The following is a 20,189-nucleotide window of genomic DNA, read 5'->3' as shown; positions in this document are numbered from 1 at the left end:
CAAGTTGGAAAGGACACTTAGGAGTGATTGTGTCTACTAACCAGGTAAGTTCTCTTTTCCATGTCCACCACTACGGCATTGAGAGAATCACCAGCAGAAGCAACTCCAAAACTCTCCAAGGCCCTTTGGAATCCTACTGGATCCAACAGCCTTCTCGGGCAGAACATTCTAATAGGTCCACCCTCCGCAGGGGTCAGACTGTGAGACCAACCAGGAAGTGGTCCATCCATGACAATGGCTAGACTACAGGAGACTCCACCCATGTGTGACCCGCAACATGCATAGGTCCTAGGACTAAATGGGATAGGGCCATAGTTGTGATGGTCGCTATGAACTCCTGAGCAGCACTAGACAAGCCAGTCCCAAAGTGGACATTGAAAATCACCCAGCACCAAAAGCCTGAGTGACTCCAAGACCAAGTCAATGACCAGGTCCATCAGCTCAGTTAAAAAGTCTGTTAGGCAGCAGGGTGGGAGGTACACCAACAGAATCCCCACTCTATCCCACATCCCCAGCCTAAAGTACACACAATCAATAAAAGAAAATTTTCTCACAGGGATCCTGTAAGGGAGATAGATATACTATATAGATATATTCATAGATATACTGTCTACAGAAATACCACTTCCATTTAGGAAGCTGCATATAGAGGGATGCCACAATTAGTAGCTGGTTAAGACCATAAGACCAGCCCTGCTGGATCAGGCCCAAGGCCCATCTAGTCCAGCATCCTGTTTCGCACAGTGGCCCACCAGATGCCGCTGGAAGCCACAGGCAGGAGTTGAGGGCATGCCCCCTCACCTGCTGTTACTCCCCTGCAACTGGTACTCAGGCATCCTGCCTTTGAGGCTGGAGGTGGCCTTTAGCCCTCCCAACTAGCAGCCGATGATAGACCATGAAGTTATCCAAACCCCTCTTAAAGCTATCCATGTTGTTGGCTGTCACCACATCTTGTGGCAGAGAATTCCACAAGTGGATTATGCGTTGTGTGAATAAGTACTTTTTGTTTGTTGGTCCTAGATTTCCTGGCAATCAATTTAATGGGATGACCCCTGGTTCCAGTGTTATGGGAGAGGAAGAAGAATTTCTCTCTATCCACTTTTTCAACACCATGCATGATTTTATAGACCTCTATCATGTCTCCTCGCAGTCATCTTTTTTCTAAACTAAAAAACCCCTGGTGCTGTAGCCTTGCCTCATAAGAAAGGTGCTCCTACACCATGGTTCCTACATCATGCATACGTAGCAAAACAGATACATATGCATTCACCACAGATTACTTGTCGGGTTATGACTATTATCTGCTCTGCCTCCGGAAATGCCTTGGCCACCTGAAAATATGTGAGTTATATGCAATACTTAAGACATATGTTTGGGTGAGACAAGACACTCCTGGAGGCAAAGCAAATACTCAAATTTTGCTTTCTTCTGCTGTGTACATTAGCACAGCAGTAGTGGGGAAGCTCTCTACAGCACAGACATGCATCCTGGTGCTTCCATGCTGCATTAATCAAGATGTCAGCCAATGGAGAGAATTCACTCTACTCACTCAGGAAAGGACATGAAACAATCATTTAAATTATAGGGAGCTGTTGCTAGCTCTGCTTTTTCTGCAGGCTCCCAGAAGCCTCTCTGCTTATGTTTGGGACTGCAGGTGAATGGGTCTCACTTCTGACATGCTCAGGAGCCCCACAGCACCATGAGCTCTCTGTTTGTTGGCATACTGGGGAAAGGTCAGTCAGTAGGCAGTTACCCCTAGATTTAGCAGCTACAGAAGGGCCAAATTGAAAGGGACCTTTCCTCGCGCCTTCCCAGGCTGGTATACCTGGGTAGACTCCCAAAGTTAACTTGCAACAGTTAACTCTCTGTTCAAGGTCTCTCTGTAAGATTGACCTTCCTTGGGTTTACTTCCACTCCATGGGTGCCTCAAACAAGCTAAAAGCCAATTATCTCAGCAGGGAAGTCAGATACAGCTCTGCAAACACGCATTACCTCCTTATAAAAAATAAAAAAGGCTGGAGTGGGCAATCAGAACCCAGAAATGTATCCATTAAAATGTTGATTAGTTCACTAGGTGTTTCCAACTGAAGATAATTCCCATGTTTGCACATTCAGGCACTCTATTTGCATAATCCTATTCACTCATTGTGCTGTAGTGCAGCATGGCAGAAACCAACAATGGGATCTTTTGAGATTTCCTAGAACAACTCTAGTCAAGAAAAAAGGTTGATTGGAATGTTGCCCCAGGACATGTCCTTGGGAATATCAAATCCCACTTCCATGATACAGTGTGCTCCTTTGCAACCCACACACACCTTGGAGCTACCAGCAGCTTGGGTGATCTGCTGCTCACACAACATCACACCAGGTTGTGTCCAGCTTTTCGTGCAAATTTCCAGATTGGTTATTTGGCCGAACCCAATCTGCCCAGTTTTTTGTGCTAACACAAGAAGCTGTTTCCACAAAGAAGGCATCCCCATGCCTTCTCTATTTACTGTGCCCCTCTGGTCTTCTCACCCCTGCTTCTGACCAAGCTATCCCTCAAGAACGAGGTTCCTCAGTTGTTCAGCGAGCCCTGAGGTTCCTGCACAAGTAGAAGTTTAGGTAATATCAATGTTTGCCCCTCTCTGGGCCCATCTCTATCCCTGCTTCTCTTTCTTAAATCCAGCTGCCTCCTCTCTGAAGTCTCTTTCTCTAGCCTACCTGGGAATTAATACAATTAGGACTAAAATATCTCTTTGCAGTTGGATTGCTTTAACCACACATTTCCTTCCGCTGAACCCCTCTCTTCAATAAACCCTTCTTTTGATTTTTGAAACTTCAACCTTGTTGCTCACAACTTTGGGTTCACAACTTTGTGTAAATTTAATCTGATATGGAACTGTCCTACCCAGAGCTAACTCCCCAACACAAAACCCAAACACAATTTTTGGGATGTTTACCAATCAGCCTGGGGCAGTTTCATCAACACAGCTTGACTGATATTAAATGTCAGGAAGAACATTAACTAAAGGAAGAGTTGAACAATGGAATGAACAGTTTACAGAGTCTCAAGCCTTATTCCTTGGATTATTTCAAGAAAAGATTGGCCAAGTATATTTTAAAGATGTTTAAGGTAGTTAGACTGTCTAAGAGTTGATATACAAGTTCTAACCCCACAATTACACAACTGTAAACTGAATATATAATTATAATCAGCAATTGCTTGACTCTTGGAAATATGCACAAATCAAATAGATACAACTCAATCTTACATATAAATTGTCAGATTTACAAAGCCACAGCACAGGACACAGGCATTATTCACGTTACCAAACACCTGATTCAGAAGCAAGAATTCTCAAGTTTTGATTAACTATGTAAAGTGTGCCAACAAGTCAGTGTCGACTCCTGGCGACCACTGAGCCCCGTGGTTGTCTTTGGTAGAATACAGGAGGAGTTTACCATTGCCATCTCCCGTGCAGTATGAAATGATGCTTTTCAGCATCTTCCTATATCTCTGGTGCCCCATATAGGTGTTTCCCATATTCTGGGAAACATACCAGCGGGGATTCGAACTGGCAACCTCTGGCTTGCTAGTCAAGTCATTTCGCCCCTGCACCACTATGTACATTTCTATAATTCCCTGGATATTTTAAATATCATTGTTGTAAACCACCCAGAGACTTGAGTTTGGGCGGTATACAAAAGTGTCAAACAAACAAAGTAATCAGTTTCACAGATGTTTATTCATAATGACACTTTGGGTCAAGTCATTACTTTTTCTTGTGTTGAAAAGGAAAAGAGATATGTTTGAAATGTAAACATTATTTGCAAATTCTGTCTAGTCTAGCATTTTTAAAAATTCTCTGATGCTTTTATAATATATACTGCAGTATATCATAGAAGCCATGACCATGACAGAAGCTTGTCATTTTTCCTAAACTGGGAGATGCATTGCAAGTCTGTACTAGTCTTTGATTTTTCCAGAAACAAAGAATCTAAAGCGTTGCTCCCTCTAAGGTGTGCGCACATGCCTGCACTCACAAGTTTTTTGAAGTCTGCTCAGTTAATTTTAGAGACCGCTCAGGTTTAATCAAGAAGCTCCCACTCTGAATGCACGTGCACACACACTGCTTTGATACTCTTGCCCAGAACAAAACTCATTCTGCACAGGGATGAAAAAAATTAGAGAGGCTTTGGGGGTTTACAATATTTTGAGTAAAATATTCATCTGAAAATAAATCAGATTTAAACTTAAAATAGTGACTCTTTCATTCTGAGAGAAGTGTGGCCTATTTTTATCCAGATAAAAATGGGTTCAAAAACTACCTCAACCACAGACCAGTGAACCACCCCAGCAAGATTACTAAATGTGCATGTTTTTGCAATACAACATGTTATATAAATAAAACCAGGCTTACAAACTGCACAAGGGATGCATGAGGCTTGAGCACCACCTGTGCCTCTGTGCGCATGAAAACAGCTGTGAGGAGGCTGTGCCACAGGGCAGCAGCACTTGATGGTAAGGGTAATGTATTACCATCAGCACTTCTGATGGTAATACATCAGAAGCAGGAAACCTGCCAGGGAGACAGTTGGACTGCTAGACAATGAAGGAGTGAAAGGGATTATTAAGGAGGATATGGAGGTTGCAGAGAAGCTAAATGGGTTCTTTGCATCTATCTTCACGGCAAAGGATACTGAGCATATACCTGTTCCTGAACCAGAATCAACTTGTGGAATTCTCTGTCATAAGATGTGGCAACAGCCAACAACCTGGATGGTTTTAATAAGGGTTTGGATAACTTCATGGAGGAGAGGTCTATCAACGACTATTATTCGGAGGGCTATAGGCCCCCTCCTGCATCAGAGGTGTCTCTGAATACCAGTTGCAGAGGAGTAACAGCAGGAGAGAGGGCATGCCCTCAACTCCAGTCTGTATGCTTCCAGAGGCATCTGATTGACCAATGTGTGAAATAGGATGCTGGACTAGATGGGCCTTGGGCCTGATCCAGGAAGTCTGCTCTCATGTTCTTATATTCTAAAGGCTCAGTGCATGCCAAGTCCATTATTCACAGCCTCCTTGCAACTGTTTACATGCACAAAGGGTGGTGCTCAAATCTCCCAGGTCCCCCCTGCTTGGTATGACCATGTCCATCAAATGAGCTTTCTAAGGTGCACATACAGAATATGAAGGGCAACACCACGTGTTTGGTTCTTTGAGTTGTTAGATTTATCTATGTTATGAATTGTATTAAAAACAAGTTTCTGAACCTTCACCTACATTTAAAACAAAAACAAACATGCATACATACATTGGGGGTGGGGGTGGTGCTAGCTGGCAATCTTTTTTAGCCTATTTACTTTTCAGAAGGCTTATGAGATCACCCAGCATTCCGTGGGCTAACTTGTGAACTGCCTAACTGATTTGAACCAAATTTGCTAGAGCTGTAGGGTCACATAGAGATGCCCCAATGGCAGTGTTTCTGATGATGTCATCTATACCAAATCCAAAATGGTGGACATGTGACTGTTTGAGGTTCAAGGGGGCTAACTTGTGGACTGTCTAACCAACTTGAACCAAATTACATACAGTTCTGGTGAGTCAAGCACAGGGACACCTCAATGGCATAGTTTGTGATGATGTCATCCACCCCTATTAAAGATTGTGGATGCATACATTTTTGAGGTGCAAGAAGGCTAACCAATTTGAACCAAATTTGGTACAGTTGTAGTGAGTGGCATAAAGGGACATCTCAATAATGTCATCCACCTGCAATGATATCATCCACCCCAATCCAAGATGGTGGACGTGTGAACATTATTATTATTATTACATTTATATCCCGTTCTTCCTCCAAGGAGCCCAGAGCGGTGTACTACATACTTGAGTTTCTCCTCACAACAACCCTGTGAAGTAGGATAGGCTGAGAGAGAAGTGACTGGCCCAAAGTCACCCAGATAGTATCATGGCTGAATGGGGATTTGAACTTGGGTCTCCCCAGTCCTAGTCTAGCACTCTAACCACTACACTATGCTGGCTCTCCAAAATTTGAGGTGCAAGAGGTCCAACTTGTGGACTACCTACCCAATTTGGACAAAATTTAGACTACTTGTAGGGACAGTGAAAGTGAAGTAGGCAGATTAGTTCTTACTAGAGAAATTTGTTTATACTGTTACTATTTTAGTTCAGATTTGGTCCACAACAGTTAATATGCAAGCAACACAACATGAAAGGTATTTCATAAAAGTTAACAGCAGATCAAATATAGGAAATGTATACTGAAGAGAGGGGCAAGGAGAAGATTTGCACGAAGTGAAACAGGAAAAACAATTTAAATCATTTTAGACAGTTATTGGATCATAAAATGTGCCCTAAGTAAGCCCAACAAAAAGAATTGCACATTAGCATTGATATCATTGTAGAACATCTACAATGAATACATGCTGAGTAAATAGCCATTGTACCTCCTTAATTTTTTCCTAATTCACTGAGGGGTTTTTTTGTGGGAGGGAGGGGAGGAAAAGAGGGAGAAAAAAATAGGAAAAATCCATTATACCAAAATCCAAATAGTAGTCAGGTCCAAATTCTAAAATATTGGTTTATGGACCCCTGGGCTAAATTGTTTTTTAAAATGCTGGTTGCTTAGTTTTTACTGTTCTAGAATTAAATTGTTACAGTACCTTGATGATACAAGATTCAGATATAAGTGAATTTGGATCTAGCACTTCCACAACAGCTTCTGGTATTACAGCCTTCTTCATGCAGGACATGTTGAAGCCATACACATTATCCCAAAAAGCTAGTCTCTCTGCATGTTTCTTGAGGTCGCCTATAGCCACCAGGCTAATGGTGCAGATGTCAGGATACACTGAAAATAGATAAATTATTTAATAAGGAAAGTGGAGCACTACATACATTTTACAAAACAAAGCAAGAGCTAGCTTAGATATTGTGTGGACACCACAAAAATAAGGTTTTCAAATGCAATCATTCTGCAACTGTGTTTTGAAGTAAGATCTTCTAGGACTAAAACGTAGTGAAGTGCAATAAAGATGAGTGAGCACTGAAGTTCTAACTCTATTTTAGAAATTAATCTTGGCTATGTCCAGAAGAATATATTGGATATGTTAAATTATATAATTGAACCAAGAGAGAGAGAAAGACATATTTCACATATCAAAAGAAAAATGTCCCACGTTAGAGATGTGCACAAACCATGGTTCGAGCAATTTTTCACCCCACGTTTAATTCTAGCAGGTCTCTTTTGATACAAAGAATAGGGATTTGCCTGAACTGTGGTTCAAGCACTTTTTGCATAGGGGGACCAGGAACTTTAAGAAAAAGGAGAGCAGGCCCTTACCTGTTTTCTGCTGTCCTGTGCAACTTCCTGCTGGAGAGGCACACATCTATAGCAGGCTTCTAGGGATGTGTGCCACCCCAGCAGGAAGCTGCATGGGGTGGTGAAGAGTAGGTAACAACTTGCTCTGCCTTTTTCTTAAAGTTCCTGGTCTCCCTGCGCAAAAAGTGCTTGAACCACAGTTCATGCACATCCCTATTCTATGTATCAAAAGAGACCTGCTAGAGTTAAAGATGGGGTGATTAAACAACATACAACTCAGGATGGCTAAAATGTTTACATTCTGTCTTTCAAACAAACACATTTTCAAAGTGGTTTACATAGCAAAATGTATGAGAAAACTGTTCCCTATTCCTAAACAGTTCACAATCTAAACACATAGTTCTAAGTAGAATTAATGGAACCTACTTTTAATAAGGTGACTCTTACCTAGGACCCCCTTTCAAGCCGCCATCTTGAAACAAGATGGTGGATCAGTAAAAAATACTACTGGGGTGTCCTAAAACTCCCCAATTATGTTACAAATCTGGCATCTGACTAAACACAAAAGTTATTAGAGGGAGACAGTCATTGGCATGGTCCTTTGATAAGCTTCTTCCCTTTAGAAACTAGGCTAAAAATAGAAAGAAGACACAAGCAATAGACAGCGGCTCTCCTCCAGCTAATTATAAGAGTGCCACTACTTTAAAAGATGCACCTTTGCCTAGTTAGGTGTTGAATCACTCTAGCCGACTGACAAAATAAAAATGAGTAAGCTCTTGCTGCTTTTGCAGTAATGCATAACAGTTTACTATCCTCTCAACAGTCCATGCCAGCTGTCTACTAGATATATATCCCATTTGATATTCTTTAATACAGGTGGACCTCGTTACTTGGGGTCCCAACACCCACAGTTCGGCAACTGACAGTTGACCTTTGAATACACAGTTTTAAAAGGGTTAATTTCCCAGGTGGCCGGAAACTACCACCAAGGTCATTTCTGGCCACCATTTTGCAGCACAGATCCATTTTATTCATTCATTCATTCATTCAATTTTTATACCGCCCTTCCAAAATGGCTCGGGGGGGTTACAATTAAAACAAAACCATTAAAATCAATTAACAGTTAAAACAGAGATTATACAACACCATGAAACAATTAATCAAAACAGTTTAAAACCCTGAAAAGCCAGGTTTCTACATTAAAACTGTTTACAACAATTAAAAAACCATGGAAGGCCAGGCCAAACAGGGCTCTCCTGAAAGCCAATAAAGAATTCAAATTACAGATTTCTGCAGGGACATGCATTCCACAGCCCAGGAGCAGCTACAGAGAAGGCCCACCTCTGAGTCGCCACTAGACATACCGGCGGTAACTGGAGACGGACCTCCTTAGATTACCTTAATGTGCGGTGGGGATCATGCAGAAGAAGGCGCTCTCTAAGGTTACCTGGACCTAAGTTGTTCAGGACTTTAAAAGATAATAACCAGCACTTTGTATTTTGCCCAGAAACATATCAGCAGCCAGTGCAGCTGTTTCAAAACAGGCATAAAATGGTCTCTCCAGGTTGCCCCAGAGAACAATCTGGCTGCTGCATTTTGAACTAACTGAAGTTTCCAAACTACGTACAAAGGCAGCCCCACATAGAGCGCATTACAGTAGTCAAGCCTGGAGGTTACCAGCTGGTGCACCATTGTTTTGAGGTCATCCTCTTCAAGAAATGGATGCAGCTGTTGAATCAGCTGAAGCTGACAGAAAGCACATTTTGTGGCTTAAAATAAAAGAAAAACCCAGGGATTTTTTCATGGAAAAGTTGTGGAATTGCAACTTTTGGGAGGCATTGCTGGACAGCCACAGACCCATAGAGCACAATACGGCACTTTTCCTATTTTTTCAGGTTTAGCTGTTTTTAGCCTCCAGGAACCTAACCCCCGATTCCCATTGCCTCACTATCTCATTATCCACAGTTTTGCTATGTGCGGCTTTAGTGGAGAATGGAACCCCTGCGAATAACAAGGTCCATCTCTTTCAACAGTTGATTTAGTCTGTCTGCTATAATAGATGCCAACATTTTATAATCCAAATTAAGTAGTGAGTTAATCTATCAGATTCAAATTTCTTTGAATCCTTGTTTGTAATATCACAAACCTGTAACCTTTGCCTGTGACCATGTGGGAGGACACATCAACATTTTTGTGAACAATTCTATCATTTTTGATGCCATCATAGCAGTAATGACATCAACACACACACACTCTCTCTCTCCCTCCCCCATTCTACTAAAATATCATCTGATCCAGGGTATTTACCTTTGACTGCTTTTAAAGCTTTAACAGCTACCTGAACTTGAAAATTCCTTGAGTTACATTTTTCTTTACTAAGAGATTTCCAACCAGTGTTCTCTCTAAATTTTTTCAGGTGTGCAGAATGAGTTTTGTTCTGGGAAGCAGTATCAAGGCAGTGTACACACACATGCATTCAAAGTGGGCTTTTCATGATTCAGCATGAGTGGCATCTAAAACTGACTGAGTGGACATTAAAAAATGTGTGTGTGTGCACATCTTAGAGGGAACATTGTTTCTAACCTATTTCCTGTTTCAAAGAGTCTTTTCAGAACAAAGTAAACATTTCACTGCAGCATGAATGTCTCAGAAATTTTGTTTCTCTTCATGTTAATTAATGTAGCTGATGCCAAATCTGAGAGTGCGGTAATCCTGCTGCCTGCAATGGCCATATCTGTTTGTTCTTCAAATTTGTCCATGACATATCTTGGAGTCCCAACTGGAAAACTTGATAAAAATGTCCCGATGCACTTGAGTCCTCCCCAATCCATCCGTAAAACATTTAAATAATCCATCAAGTTATCATCTTGAAGTCCCTCTTTTAGTCCTAAACTATTATTCTCTCAATTAAAAATCAATTTCCTCCACATCATCCACCAGCAGCTCCATACTCTGTTCATTTCCCATCCCCACCACCAAACAATAATTATTTCATTCTATCTGTAGTAATTCTTCTTTCTCCATTTCCTCTGTCAACCCAGTTGAGGCTTCTGACCGTTTTCCTAATATGTTTAAAGTCTGAGATTGTCTTGACAGTCTTTCCAGATTCTAATGCAAACACTCTGAATATCCAATGTAGGATTTGATGGACATCACTTAAAAAAAAAAAAAAAAACCCTGTTCAGCAGTCATTTTTGCTACAAATCACTATCCCGAAACGTTTTTGAAAAGTGAGGGGACACCTACTGGCAAAAAGAAAAATAAGTTTCCAATCTGCTGATGGTGCAACAAAAAACAGCAAATGTAACAGCAATATTATTGATGTAACTGAACACTATTCTCATGCTATTTGTTAAGACAAACCACAGAGTTTCAAATTCTATTCATTCTGGATATTAAGTATGAGATGTACATATCAGGCAGTGTAAAAATATGATACATAAATCAATAAGTAGTACAAAGGACAATTAAGTGCCTTTTATTATATCATACAGGTTGTATGATATGAACAGGTTGTTTTCTTATCCAGCTTTAACTGAATTGCCAAATTTGTACTATCTTTAATTAATGTAGGGCTGATATTAACAATGCCCATGTGATTACGCCGATATGTGCCTGTCCATGCAATTAGGAAGGTGAGATGTTGAGAGCACGCCTGTCAGGATGGACTCCATGGATCCCCGCACACTACTGGCATATTCCTTTATCCCATGGGGCACTTTTCATTTGAACGGCCTCTCTCTATGTGGTGCAAATACTTATTTAAACAAGTGCAAAAGGGCCATTTGGATAAACTAACTCCCGCAACGTGATAAAGGGATGAACTGGAAGGGCCTTGGGATGTGTGTCTCCTGTTCCTAAATGTGTGGCCAGTAAGGTATTGTCCGACCCACAGCTGAGATAGTAAGAGACTGTGGAAATCAAAATGGGAAAAAGTTAAAAATATTCTTATCACTACACTGGTCAACAACAGTAACAACAAAGGCAGCTAGAAAGTTATCATGCTGTTAGAAGAAAATGTAGGCCAAATAAAATTAACCTATATGAAGTTTCAGTGAATTGGGCATCTTTGATCAAGAATCTCCTTTATCAAACTTCAACACCATATCTGTACACACCAGAATTAAACATCTGAAATGAATGTTTAAAAATGCTTCAAGAATATGGTTCAGATCAGACCACATCAGATCAGCCAGTGGTGGATGCATTTAGAACAAACTGTGTATGTGCTCACCTTCCCCTTAAACTGTGTTTTAAGCATTCCTTACAACTCAGGATCAAATTGTGGCTTGCAAGCTTAGTTTTCAGGGACTACATAAACCAGTTTCCCAGTCAGAGGTTACTGGAAAACTGAGGTTTAACAAATCAGGAGTCTTGGAATTCAGCAAAAGGAATTTCGCATGAGGTGAGAAGAATGGGGAATGTCTACAGACACCTCATTCAAACTCAAACAAACCACAGTTTGCTGGATCATCTGAACCAGGTCTATATGATGGGATAATCTCTCTTTCCTATTAGCATTTATGCTGGTTTAAAATATCTCCAGAAATAGTTTAATTTATCAACCATAAAAACGGAGGCAGATTCCCCCCTCCCACTTTTTAGGAAAACCAAATTAAAAACTAGAGTGACTGTGACTGGTTCTGCAAGGAAAAGGGCAAGACAAGATGTGGGGGTGGGGAAGTATCTCAACAAAAGGTAAAATAAATAGTTGCTTTTTGCACACCTGGCAGCTGTCACACATAACCTCTGGTGTTATGGCTCCAGAAAATATCTTACAAGAAAATTGTGTTTTCTCCAATGATTGCTGTGGAAGGCAAGTTTGCTTACTTATTGGATAGCACTTTTGAGTTTTTGCCTCCCTACATCCTAGACCTGTTCCTGGATTACCAGGACTATCCCTGTGCAAGAATGGACAATGTGACTCCAAGTCAAACATCTCCTGCCAAATTGACAGTGCTGCATTACAGTGCCCAGCGGCACACAAGAAAGTGTAAAAAGAGCAGGAACACAGCTACCAGGTTTAGCAGAAGTAAGTAATAGTCTGGTTATTGTCCGATTCGGATCAAGCATCTCCTGGCAATGAAAAATGCTTAAACCATTCCAAAGCACGCTGATGGCAACCTTAACAGATACGTTCTACCCTTTTACAACATCCATATTTTAGATAGGCCTCATTTGTTTGGCCTTGAAGATGTGCGGCTTTGTGTATGAAAGCCTGAACTACTACAGCTTTAATTCAATCTTCAGTGCCACTGGGCTTTGGATATCCAACTCTTACATGAGACATGAAGCTGAAGGTTAGTTATAAAAACTAAAATATTAAGAAGTAACAGGAAAGGGCCAAAATGTATGAATGTGTCAGATATGCACCAGAATTTCTCAGTGTTCTGGCAGCAAAACCATTTTATTAACCCCCATATGTGAAACTGGCAGACAAACTCTGCTCCAATGCATGTCTGCTATGATTGTCTGCTAGGATTAGGTCTCAAAGCCAAATGGAGCACTAATGGTCCAAACCTCATTTGATGAATATTCAAGTTGCACTGCTTTTGTTTGAACTGTGCAATGCAAGTGATTATTTCCAATTTCCATCTAGGAAGAACTGAATCTTCATGAACTCTTCAAGAACCATCTTGAAAGCAGGTGAAGAAAATAAAAACATGCAACACTATGAATTTTTCTCCTTTTATGCTAGTAAGTTTGCTTTAATCATAGGTTTAATCAACCTTTTTTAGACAAATGATGCCATTGCCAATGGTGATCATGTTCCTATTTCCTGTTCATCCTCCACATGTTAATTTGTGTGTTAGGCAGCCCAATGCTAGCCATGTTTAACTAACAAAAAGGTTCCACTATATTCAGTGAGGCTTACTCCTCAGTAAATATGCATACGATTGCAGCCTTAGGGCAGGATCCAGGGAGCATCTTGCATGAGCCTCCAATGGTGGTATCCAATTTCTGCCACAGACCCCAGCTGCAGCCCATGGCACCCATCCCCTGGCCTGCAGGAGCAGGTTTCCAGAAGATAAAGAGGCTGCAGCTGGAAAAAATAATTGTTTTATAGATTACATTATTAACTGTTTCTGTTTTAATTGGTTGAGAGTCATTTAACCATTTAAGCGGAAAGGCAGGATATACATTCTTATACATGTATAAAAAAGTATATATAAATATACACATGGTTGGAAAGCCCTGTTTTGAAAGCGGAACACTGCTTCTAGTTTTGCCCTTATCCTTTAATTATATTTAAATACTGAACACACTGATTAGCTATAGAAAATTTAACATTTACTGCTACCAAAGATGCTCAGTTTCTAGATAAACACTAACAAAAATCTTTGATTTTTGTTTCCAATCATGCTCTATTAAACATATAAATTGATAATAACTTAAATTACAGAAGGTCAGATACCCATACACACACCTTCAAAAATCTGCAGTGACATGATTTATTAGGGTCAACTGCACTAATTTTAGAACTTTCACCTATTAATCTGATCCAGTGACAATGATTCCACATAAGGCATTTTTGCATGTGGTCTTGGTTTACCCAGGTATCCCAAGTCTTCATACCTAGCAACTGGTGGTGCACATCTGACCAAGCTAACAGACTGGCATAGTATTAGGTTTCACGGTGAATAATCTTAATACCAAATGCCCCCTTGCCCCAGGGGGGATGCCAAGACAGCAGTGGCAGAAGGTCCAACAAAGCAGCCTCCAGTGGAATCCACCAGCCAGGGACATCCATTGGGTGTCCCTACTAAATTTACCTGCACAAGTTTTTTGTTCTTCTTGTTCTTTGGCACCAGACCCTAGCAATTTCAACCCCCAATCAACCCTCCTTTGGGGTGGCTTCTAACACCACAGGGGGCCACTTCCTTCTCCATTTAGAGAAGGTCCTCCCTGGTCCTCAGCAACCACCTAATTCTAGCAAAAGTTCAGCCAAGATAGGCTTGGCACAGGTGAGTGGGCAGCTGCTTCCCTACATGGTCAAGGAAGCCATTTCCCTGCTGGTCAATTTACTTCAAGAATCTCCTTTGCAGTTTTAATCCTTCCCTTCCCTCTCCTTCTGTTCCATGCTTGGGCAGTTCTCTGGAGTGGGCCATCCTTCTTCCTCTACCCAAACTTCCTTGGGTCTGTCCTGTCCTCTCTGCACCTCTCCCCTGACCCTGCCTTCTCCCCAATTCTGCTTGGATTCTATCCAGCTTAGTCTGCCTCTGTCCCCCTGCTCTCCCTACTGACCTCAATGTGTATTCTGGACCTGAATTCATTCAGATCTCTTGTCTAGCTGCCCCTAAGGATCTCTGAGGTGTTTGTCTCTTATCTCCCTGCCACTCCATCCTCAACTGTAGTATAGCATGTCCCTTTAAAATAGCTATTTGAATAACCCATGTAACTCAAAGCAGAGCTCAAGTAATATGCATTTAACACTATTTACTAATAGTAACGCACATGAGCCTCTTGGTGTGTTCTGTGTAATGTGAGAATCCCCTCATCAGCATGATAGTCACCTCTTCATTATATTCAAAAATATATATTTTCATTTGGATTTTTAAATCTGTGGTTGTGACTTTCCTAGGAAACTGCTTATTTTATGACTGCACCGACAAGATTCTATGTCACCTTAAGTGGCGCAGCAGGGAAATGCTTGACGTTTCTGAGACTATGGGAAACACCTATACCAGACAGCAGTGATATAGGAAGATGCTGACAGGCATCATCTCATACTGCATGGGAGGAGACAATGGTAAACTCCTCCTATATTCTACCACAGAAAACCGCAGGGCCCTGTGGGCACCAGGAGTCGAAATCGACTTGACGGCACACTTTACTTTTATTTTGCAAGAATCCATAGAGGCTTCCCCTTCTAAAAATAGTAGGTTTCCATGCAGTCTTTTGTTCCAACAATGGATCTGTACCTGGAAAGATGCAATCCAAAAACCAGTGGAACTATTTCCCTTACTCATCTAAAATCCAAAATGAATGTGAAAGGGAAATATTTTGAGTGAGCCAATTTGGTGATTGATCAATTTCAGTTCTTCAATCCTTCCTACTCGCAGAAGTAAAGCCAAGGCTATATGAAAACCTTTTAACTCCCAATTCTCATATACTGTCACATTTAGTTTTTATCTGATTGAATTATTCCACATCACAGGTAACATTAAACTGCTGATCAGACATCTCTCACCATAGCCCACTTTACAAATGCACGGGTTTGTCATCTGTGTCCTTCTCGACTCATTGCCCCAGAATCATTTGTCATTAGTAACAGCTCATATGGAGAGCAAAGCAAGACGGGAAATATTTTATCCCTAAGCAATGCTTCACAAATTTAAGGACATTAAAAGGGTAAAGATGTACAACTATAGGGCCTGGAAGTGAAGTTGTACATGAACATCATCTGAAATGAAAAAACAAATCACTTTCTTAGTAATTTTATGTGAAGAATGAAAGCCTCTTGCTTAGACCATTGCTTGATTTTTAAAAAAGATCACCATCATATCAGTGTACAGAAAACCTTGAAGCAGATAGAAAGGGTTACACAGCAATGAGTAACCCATATTCGGACAACACTTAACCATACAGCACAGCTGAAGTTCAAATGTTCACAATATCCCTAATTAGAACACACACCACATGGCTAAAATTATTAAATTAATTACAAAAACAAAAGAAGCGCAGTACCACTGGATGTGGATTTAAAATAGGGCTATCCTCCTTTCTAGCCACCTAATGGCGCAGCAAAGAAAAGACTTGACTAGCAAGCCAGAGGTTGCTGGTTCAAATCCCCGTTGGTATGTTTCCCAGACTATAGGAAACCCCTGTATCAGGCAGCAGCAATATAGGAAGATACTGAAAGGCATCATCTCATAACTGCGCGGGAGATAGCAATGGTAAACCCCTCCTGTATTCTACCAATGACAACCACAGGGCTCTGTGGTTGCCAAGAGTCAACAATGACTTGATGGCACACTTTACCTTTACTTTATTCTCCTTTCTAGCTTTGCCCAAAAGAACCTCCATCCACAGCTTGCATCATCAATATAAAACTTTTTGTAGGCATTAAAAACAAATATAGGCAACACAAAATTAACTTCCTAAACTTAACTGTTAGGAAAGCATTACAATACTGCACATTAGTAGACTGTTCCTTTTACACACGTGGACAAATGTGTTGGTACTCATCCATGAAAAAAGAACAACTCACAATTATCTCTGAAATAACTCAAAACTGACAAAAGTAATTGGCACCCATCATTGTTTATTCTGCATTTAACAAAAATCAGACTTTGGTTTAGAGTTTTGATGCAACAGAATATTTCAAATAATCACACAAATGAAAATGGCATGGACAAAAATGATGGGACCCTTAACCTAATATTTTGTTGCACAACCTTTAGAGGCAATCACTGCAAACAAGCGATTCCTGTCACTCTCAATGAGACTTCTGCACCTGTCAACAGGTAGTTTGGCCCACTCTTCCTGAGCAAACTGCTCAAGCTCTCAGGTTTGAAGGGTGCCTTCTCTAGACTGCATGTTTCAGTTCTTTCCATAGATGTTTGATAGGATTCAAATCAGGGCTCATAGAAGGCCACTTCAGAATAGTCCAAAGTTTTGTTCTTAGCCATTCTTGGGTGCTTTTAGCCATGTGTTTTGGGTCATTATCCTGTTGGAGGATCCATGACCTGTGACTGAGACAGAGCTTTCTGACACTGGGCAGTATGTTTTGCTCCAGAATGTCTTGATAGTCTTGAGATTTCATTGTTCCCTGCACGGACCCAAGGCACCTCATGCCAGACGCCGCAAAGCAGCCCCAAAACCTAACCAAGCCTCCTCCATGTTTCACAGAAGGTATGGTGTTCTTTTCTTTGAAAGCTTCATTTTGTCATCTGTGGACATAGAGCTGATATGACTTGCCAAAAAGCTCTAGTTTTGTCTCATCTGTCCAAAGGACATTCTCCCAGAAGCATTGTGGCTTGTCAATATGCATTTTAGCAAATTCCAGGCTAGCTTTTTTAGGTTTTTCTTTCAACAGTGGAGTCCTCCTGGGTCTTCTTCCATTGAGCTCGTTGTCACTCAAAAAGCGACGGATGGTGTGATCAGACACTGATGGACCTTGACTTTGGAGTTCAGCTTGTATCTCTTTGAAAGTTGTCCTTGGCTTTTTGTCACCATTCTCACTATCCTTCTGCCCATTCTGGGGTCGATTTTCCTCTTGTGGCCACGTTCAGGGAGGTTGGCTACAGTCCCATGGACCTTAAACTTCTTAATAATATTTGCAACTGTTGTCACAAGAACATGAAACTGCTTAGAGATGGTTTTATAGCCTTTGCCTTTAACATGCTTGTCTATAATTTTCTTTCTGATCTCTTCAGACAACTCTCTCCTTTGCTTTCTCTGGTCCATGTTCATTGTTGGACATATGATGATACCAAACAGCAGAGTGACTACTTTTCTTCATTTAAATAGCCTGAATGACCAATTGCATGATTGGAGACATGTGTGATACTAATTAAAGAAAACAGCTAATCCAAAAAATCACTCGAATCCAATTATTCATGATCTTTTCTAGGGGTACCAACAAATGTGTCCAGGCCACTTCAGAATATCTCTGTAGAATAAGCAATACTTTATCTCTTTTCACACTTGCTTTGCTTTACTCAATGACATATCAAAGGTATGCAGGTATACATGGGACAATTGCTTTTCATTTCATTGCATGTCAGGAGGCATAAAACACTTTTTTCAATGAGCTGTAAGGGTACCAACAAATTTGTCCACGTGTGTATATTCAATGCGGTGTATAGAACACATATGGTCCTCAGTCAAGACAGGTCAACTTCTTGACTATTAACAACATCCTTTAAAAATTACAAAGGCAATAAAGCACATTTAAGCTCAAAATACAAATTATGTCATGAATTGATGACAGAACTGTCAATTCAAAAGAATAGCAAGTTTGGCTTCTTGTAGAACCTTAAACATGTCTGAAAATGTCATAGGGCTGTCACAGACCCTGACAAATGGAAGCCAAGATGTTGTCAGAGCATTTTGATGAGATGGAGATGAGTGGTTTTCTCCTGGATAGTTGGACTTAGTTGTTTCACATTTATTTTATTGATTCATCAGATTTTTATACCGACTGATATGTGCATCTCTAGGCAGTGTACAGAATTAAAGCACAACAAACATAAGACAGAGTAAAAATAGTTACAATTCCACAAAATAAAAAAAACCAATCTCATAAGATAAAAACTATAGTTTAACATTAATTTCTGTTAAAAGCCTGAGAAAAGCGTCTTGAGAGTCTTCCTAAAAGCAAACAGAGAAGGAGATGCTCTTATTTCAACAGGGGGCATATTCCAAGCCCCGGGGAAGAAACAGTGAAGGCCCGGTCCCAGGTCACCACCAGACGAGCCAGCAGCAACCACAGCTGGACCTCTCCAGATGATTTTAATAGGTGACAGGATCCATGATAGAGAAGGTGCTCTCTTAAATACCCTGGACCCAAGCCACTTGGGGCTTTATAGGTAATAACCAGTATTTTGTATTTCTCTCAGAAACATATTGGCAGCCAGTGCAGTTCTTTTAAGATCTGTGTTATACGGGCTGTCCTAGAGACTAGTCTGGCTGCCACATTCTGTACCAATTGTAGTTTCCAGACTACATACAAAGGCAGCCCCATGTAGAGTGTATTACAATAGTCAAGTCAAATATAACAATAGGTTACTACCATATGCATCACTGCCATTTACCTAAAGAAATTGACGTAGCTGGCATGTCAGCTGAAGCTGATAAAAAGCACTTCTGGCAACTGCCTCAACCTGAGAAACCAGATAAGAGTCTGGGATCTAGGAGCACTCCCAAGCTACATATGTGATCTTTCAGGGGGACTGTAACCCCATCCAGAACAGGTAGATCTAAATCATCTCTTGGGTCCCCAAACACCTACAGTCAGTATCTCTGTCTTATTTAGATTCAGCTTTAGTTTGTTATCCCTCATCCAGCCCATTACCTCATTCAGGCAGGCATTTAGGGAAATTATGTCATTTCCTGACTAAATAGATCTGGGTGTCATCAGAATATTGATAACACCCGACACCAAACCTCCTGATGATCTCTCCTAGTAGTTTCACGTAGATGTTAAAGAGCATTGGAGACAATACTCCATACTTTAGTTCTCACTTTGCAGAGCAACAGTCTCCAAGTGACACCATCTGAAATCTACTAGAGAGGTAGGAACAGAACCACAGTAAAACAGTGCTACATAATCCCACCCTGATCGGGCAACCTAGAAGGATACCATTGTCAATAGTATCGAAAACTGCTGCGAGAGCCCAAAGAGAGATCCCTCTGTCGACAGCCAATTTGAGATCATCCATCAGGCCAATCAAGGCAATCTCAATCCCATAACCCACTTGAGAGGTGGTTTGAAATAGGTCTAGATAATCTGTATCATCCAAAACTGCCTGGAGCTGAGAGGCCACCACCTGCTCAGTCACCTTGCCCAACCATGGAAGAATAGATATGGGTCTATAATTAGCTAACTCCGAGGGATCCAATGCAGGTTTCTTCAAATAAGGTCTAATAATAGCCTCCTTAAGACAGGCAGGCATCCTGCTTTCCCTCAGAGAAGCATTTATAATATTTACCAGACCCTCTCTGGGTCAAAAGAATTGGTTGTAGGATGCACAGTCCGAAGTAGTTTGACATTACGGGCAAAGGGTTTGCAAAAACCTTAATTCCTGAGAAGACTTCACATAAAGATAATGAAAATGCACATGAAGTCTAGATGGGTTTGTAATCAGACACACAATTATTATCACCTTTACAACAATGCTTGCCTCACACACCTCTGTA

At 40.9% G+C, this 20,189-nt stretch overlaps 1 protein-coding gene across 3 annotated transcripts in view; it reads right to left on the bottom strand.

Annotated features, from left to right (window-relative positions):
• The window catches only part of PRMT3 (protein arginine methyltransferase 3), a 126,703-nt gene that overhangs the window by 44,417 nt on the left and 62,097 nt on the right, over window positions 1–20,189 (bottom strand). For all 3 annotated transcript variants that reach the window (XM_053272709.1, XM_053272725.1, XM_053272717.1), the window contains exon 12: window positions 6,667–6,854. In XM_053272709.1, coding sequence (XP_053128684.1) covers window positions 6,667–6,854 — 188 coding nt within the window. The remainder of the gene's footprint in view (window positions 1–6,666; window positions 6,855–20,189) is intronic.

This window comes from Hemicordylus capensis, chromosome 1 (assembly GCF_027244095.1).
Source record: "Hemicordylus capensis ecotype Gifberg chromosome 1, rHemCap1.1.pri, whole genome shotgun sequence".
NCBI classification, from domain to species: Eukaryota; Metazoa; Chordata; class Lepidosauria; order Squamata; family Cordylidae; genus Hemicordylus; species Hemicordylus capensis.
Note: the sequence above shows the minus strand (reverse complement) of the source record. Positions and strands in the feature narration are given on the sequence as shown.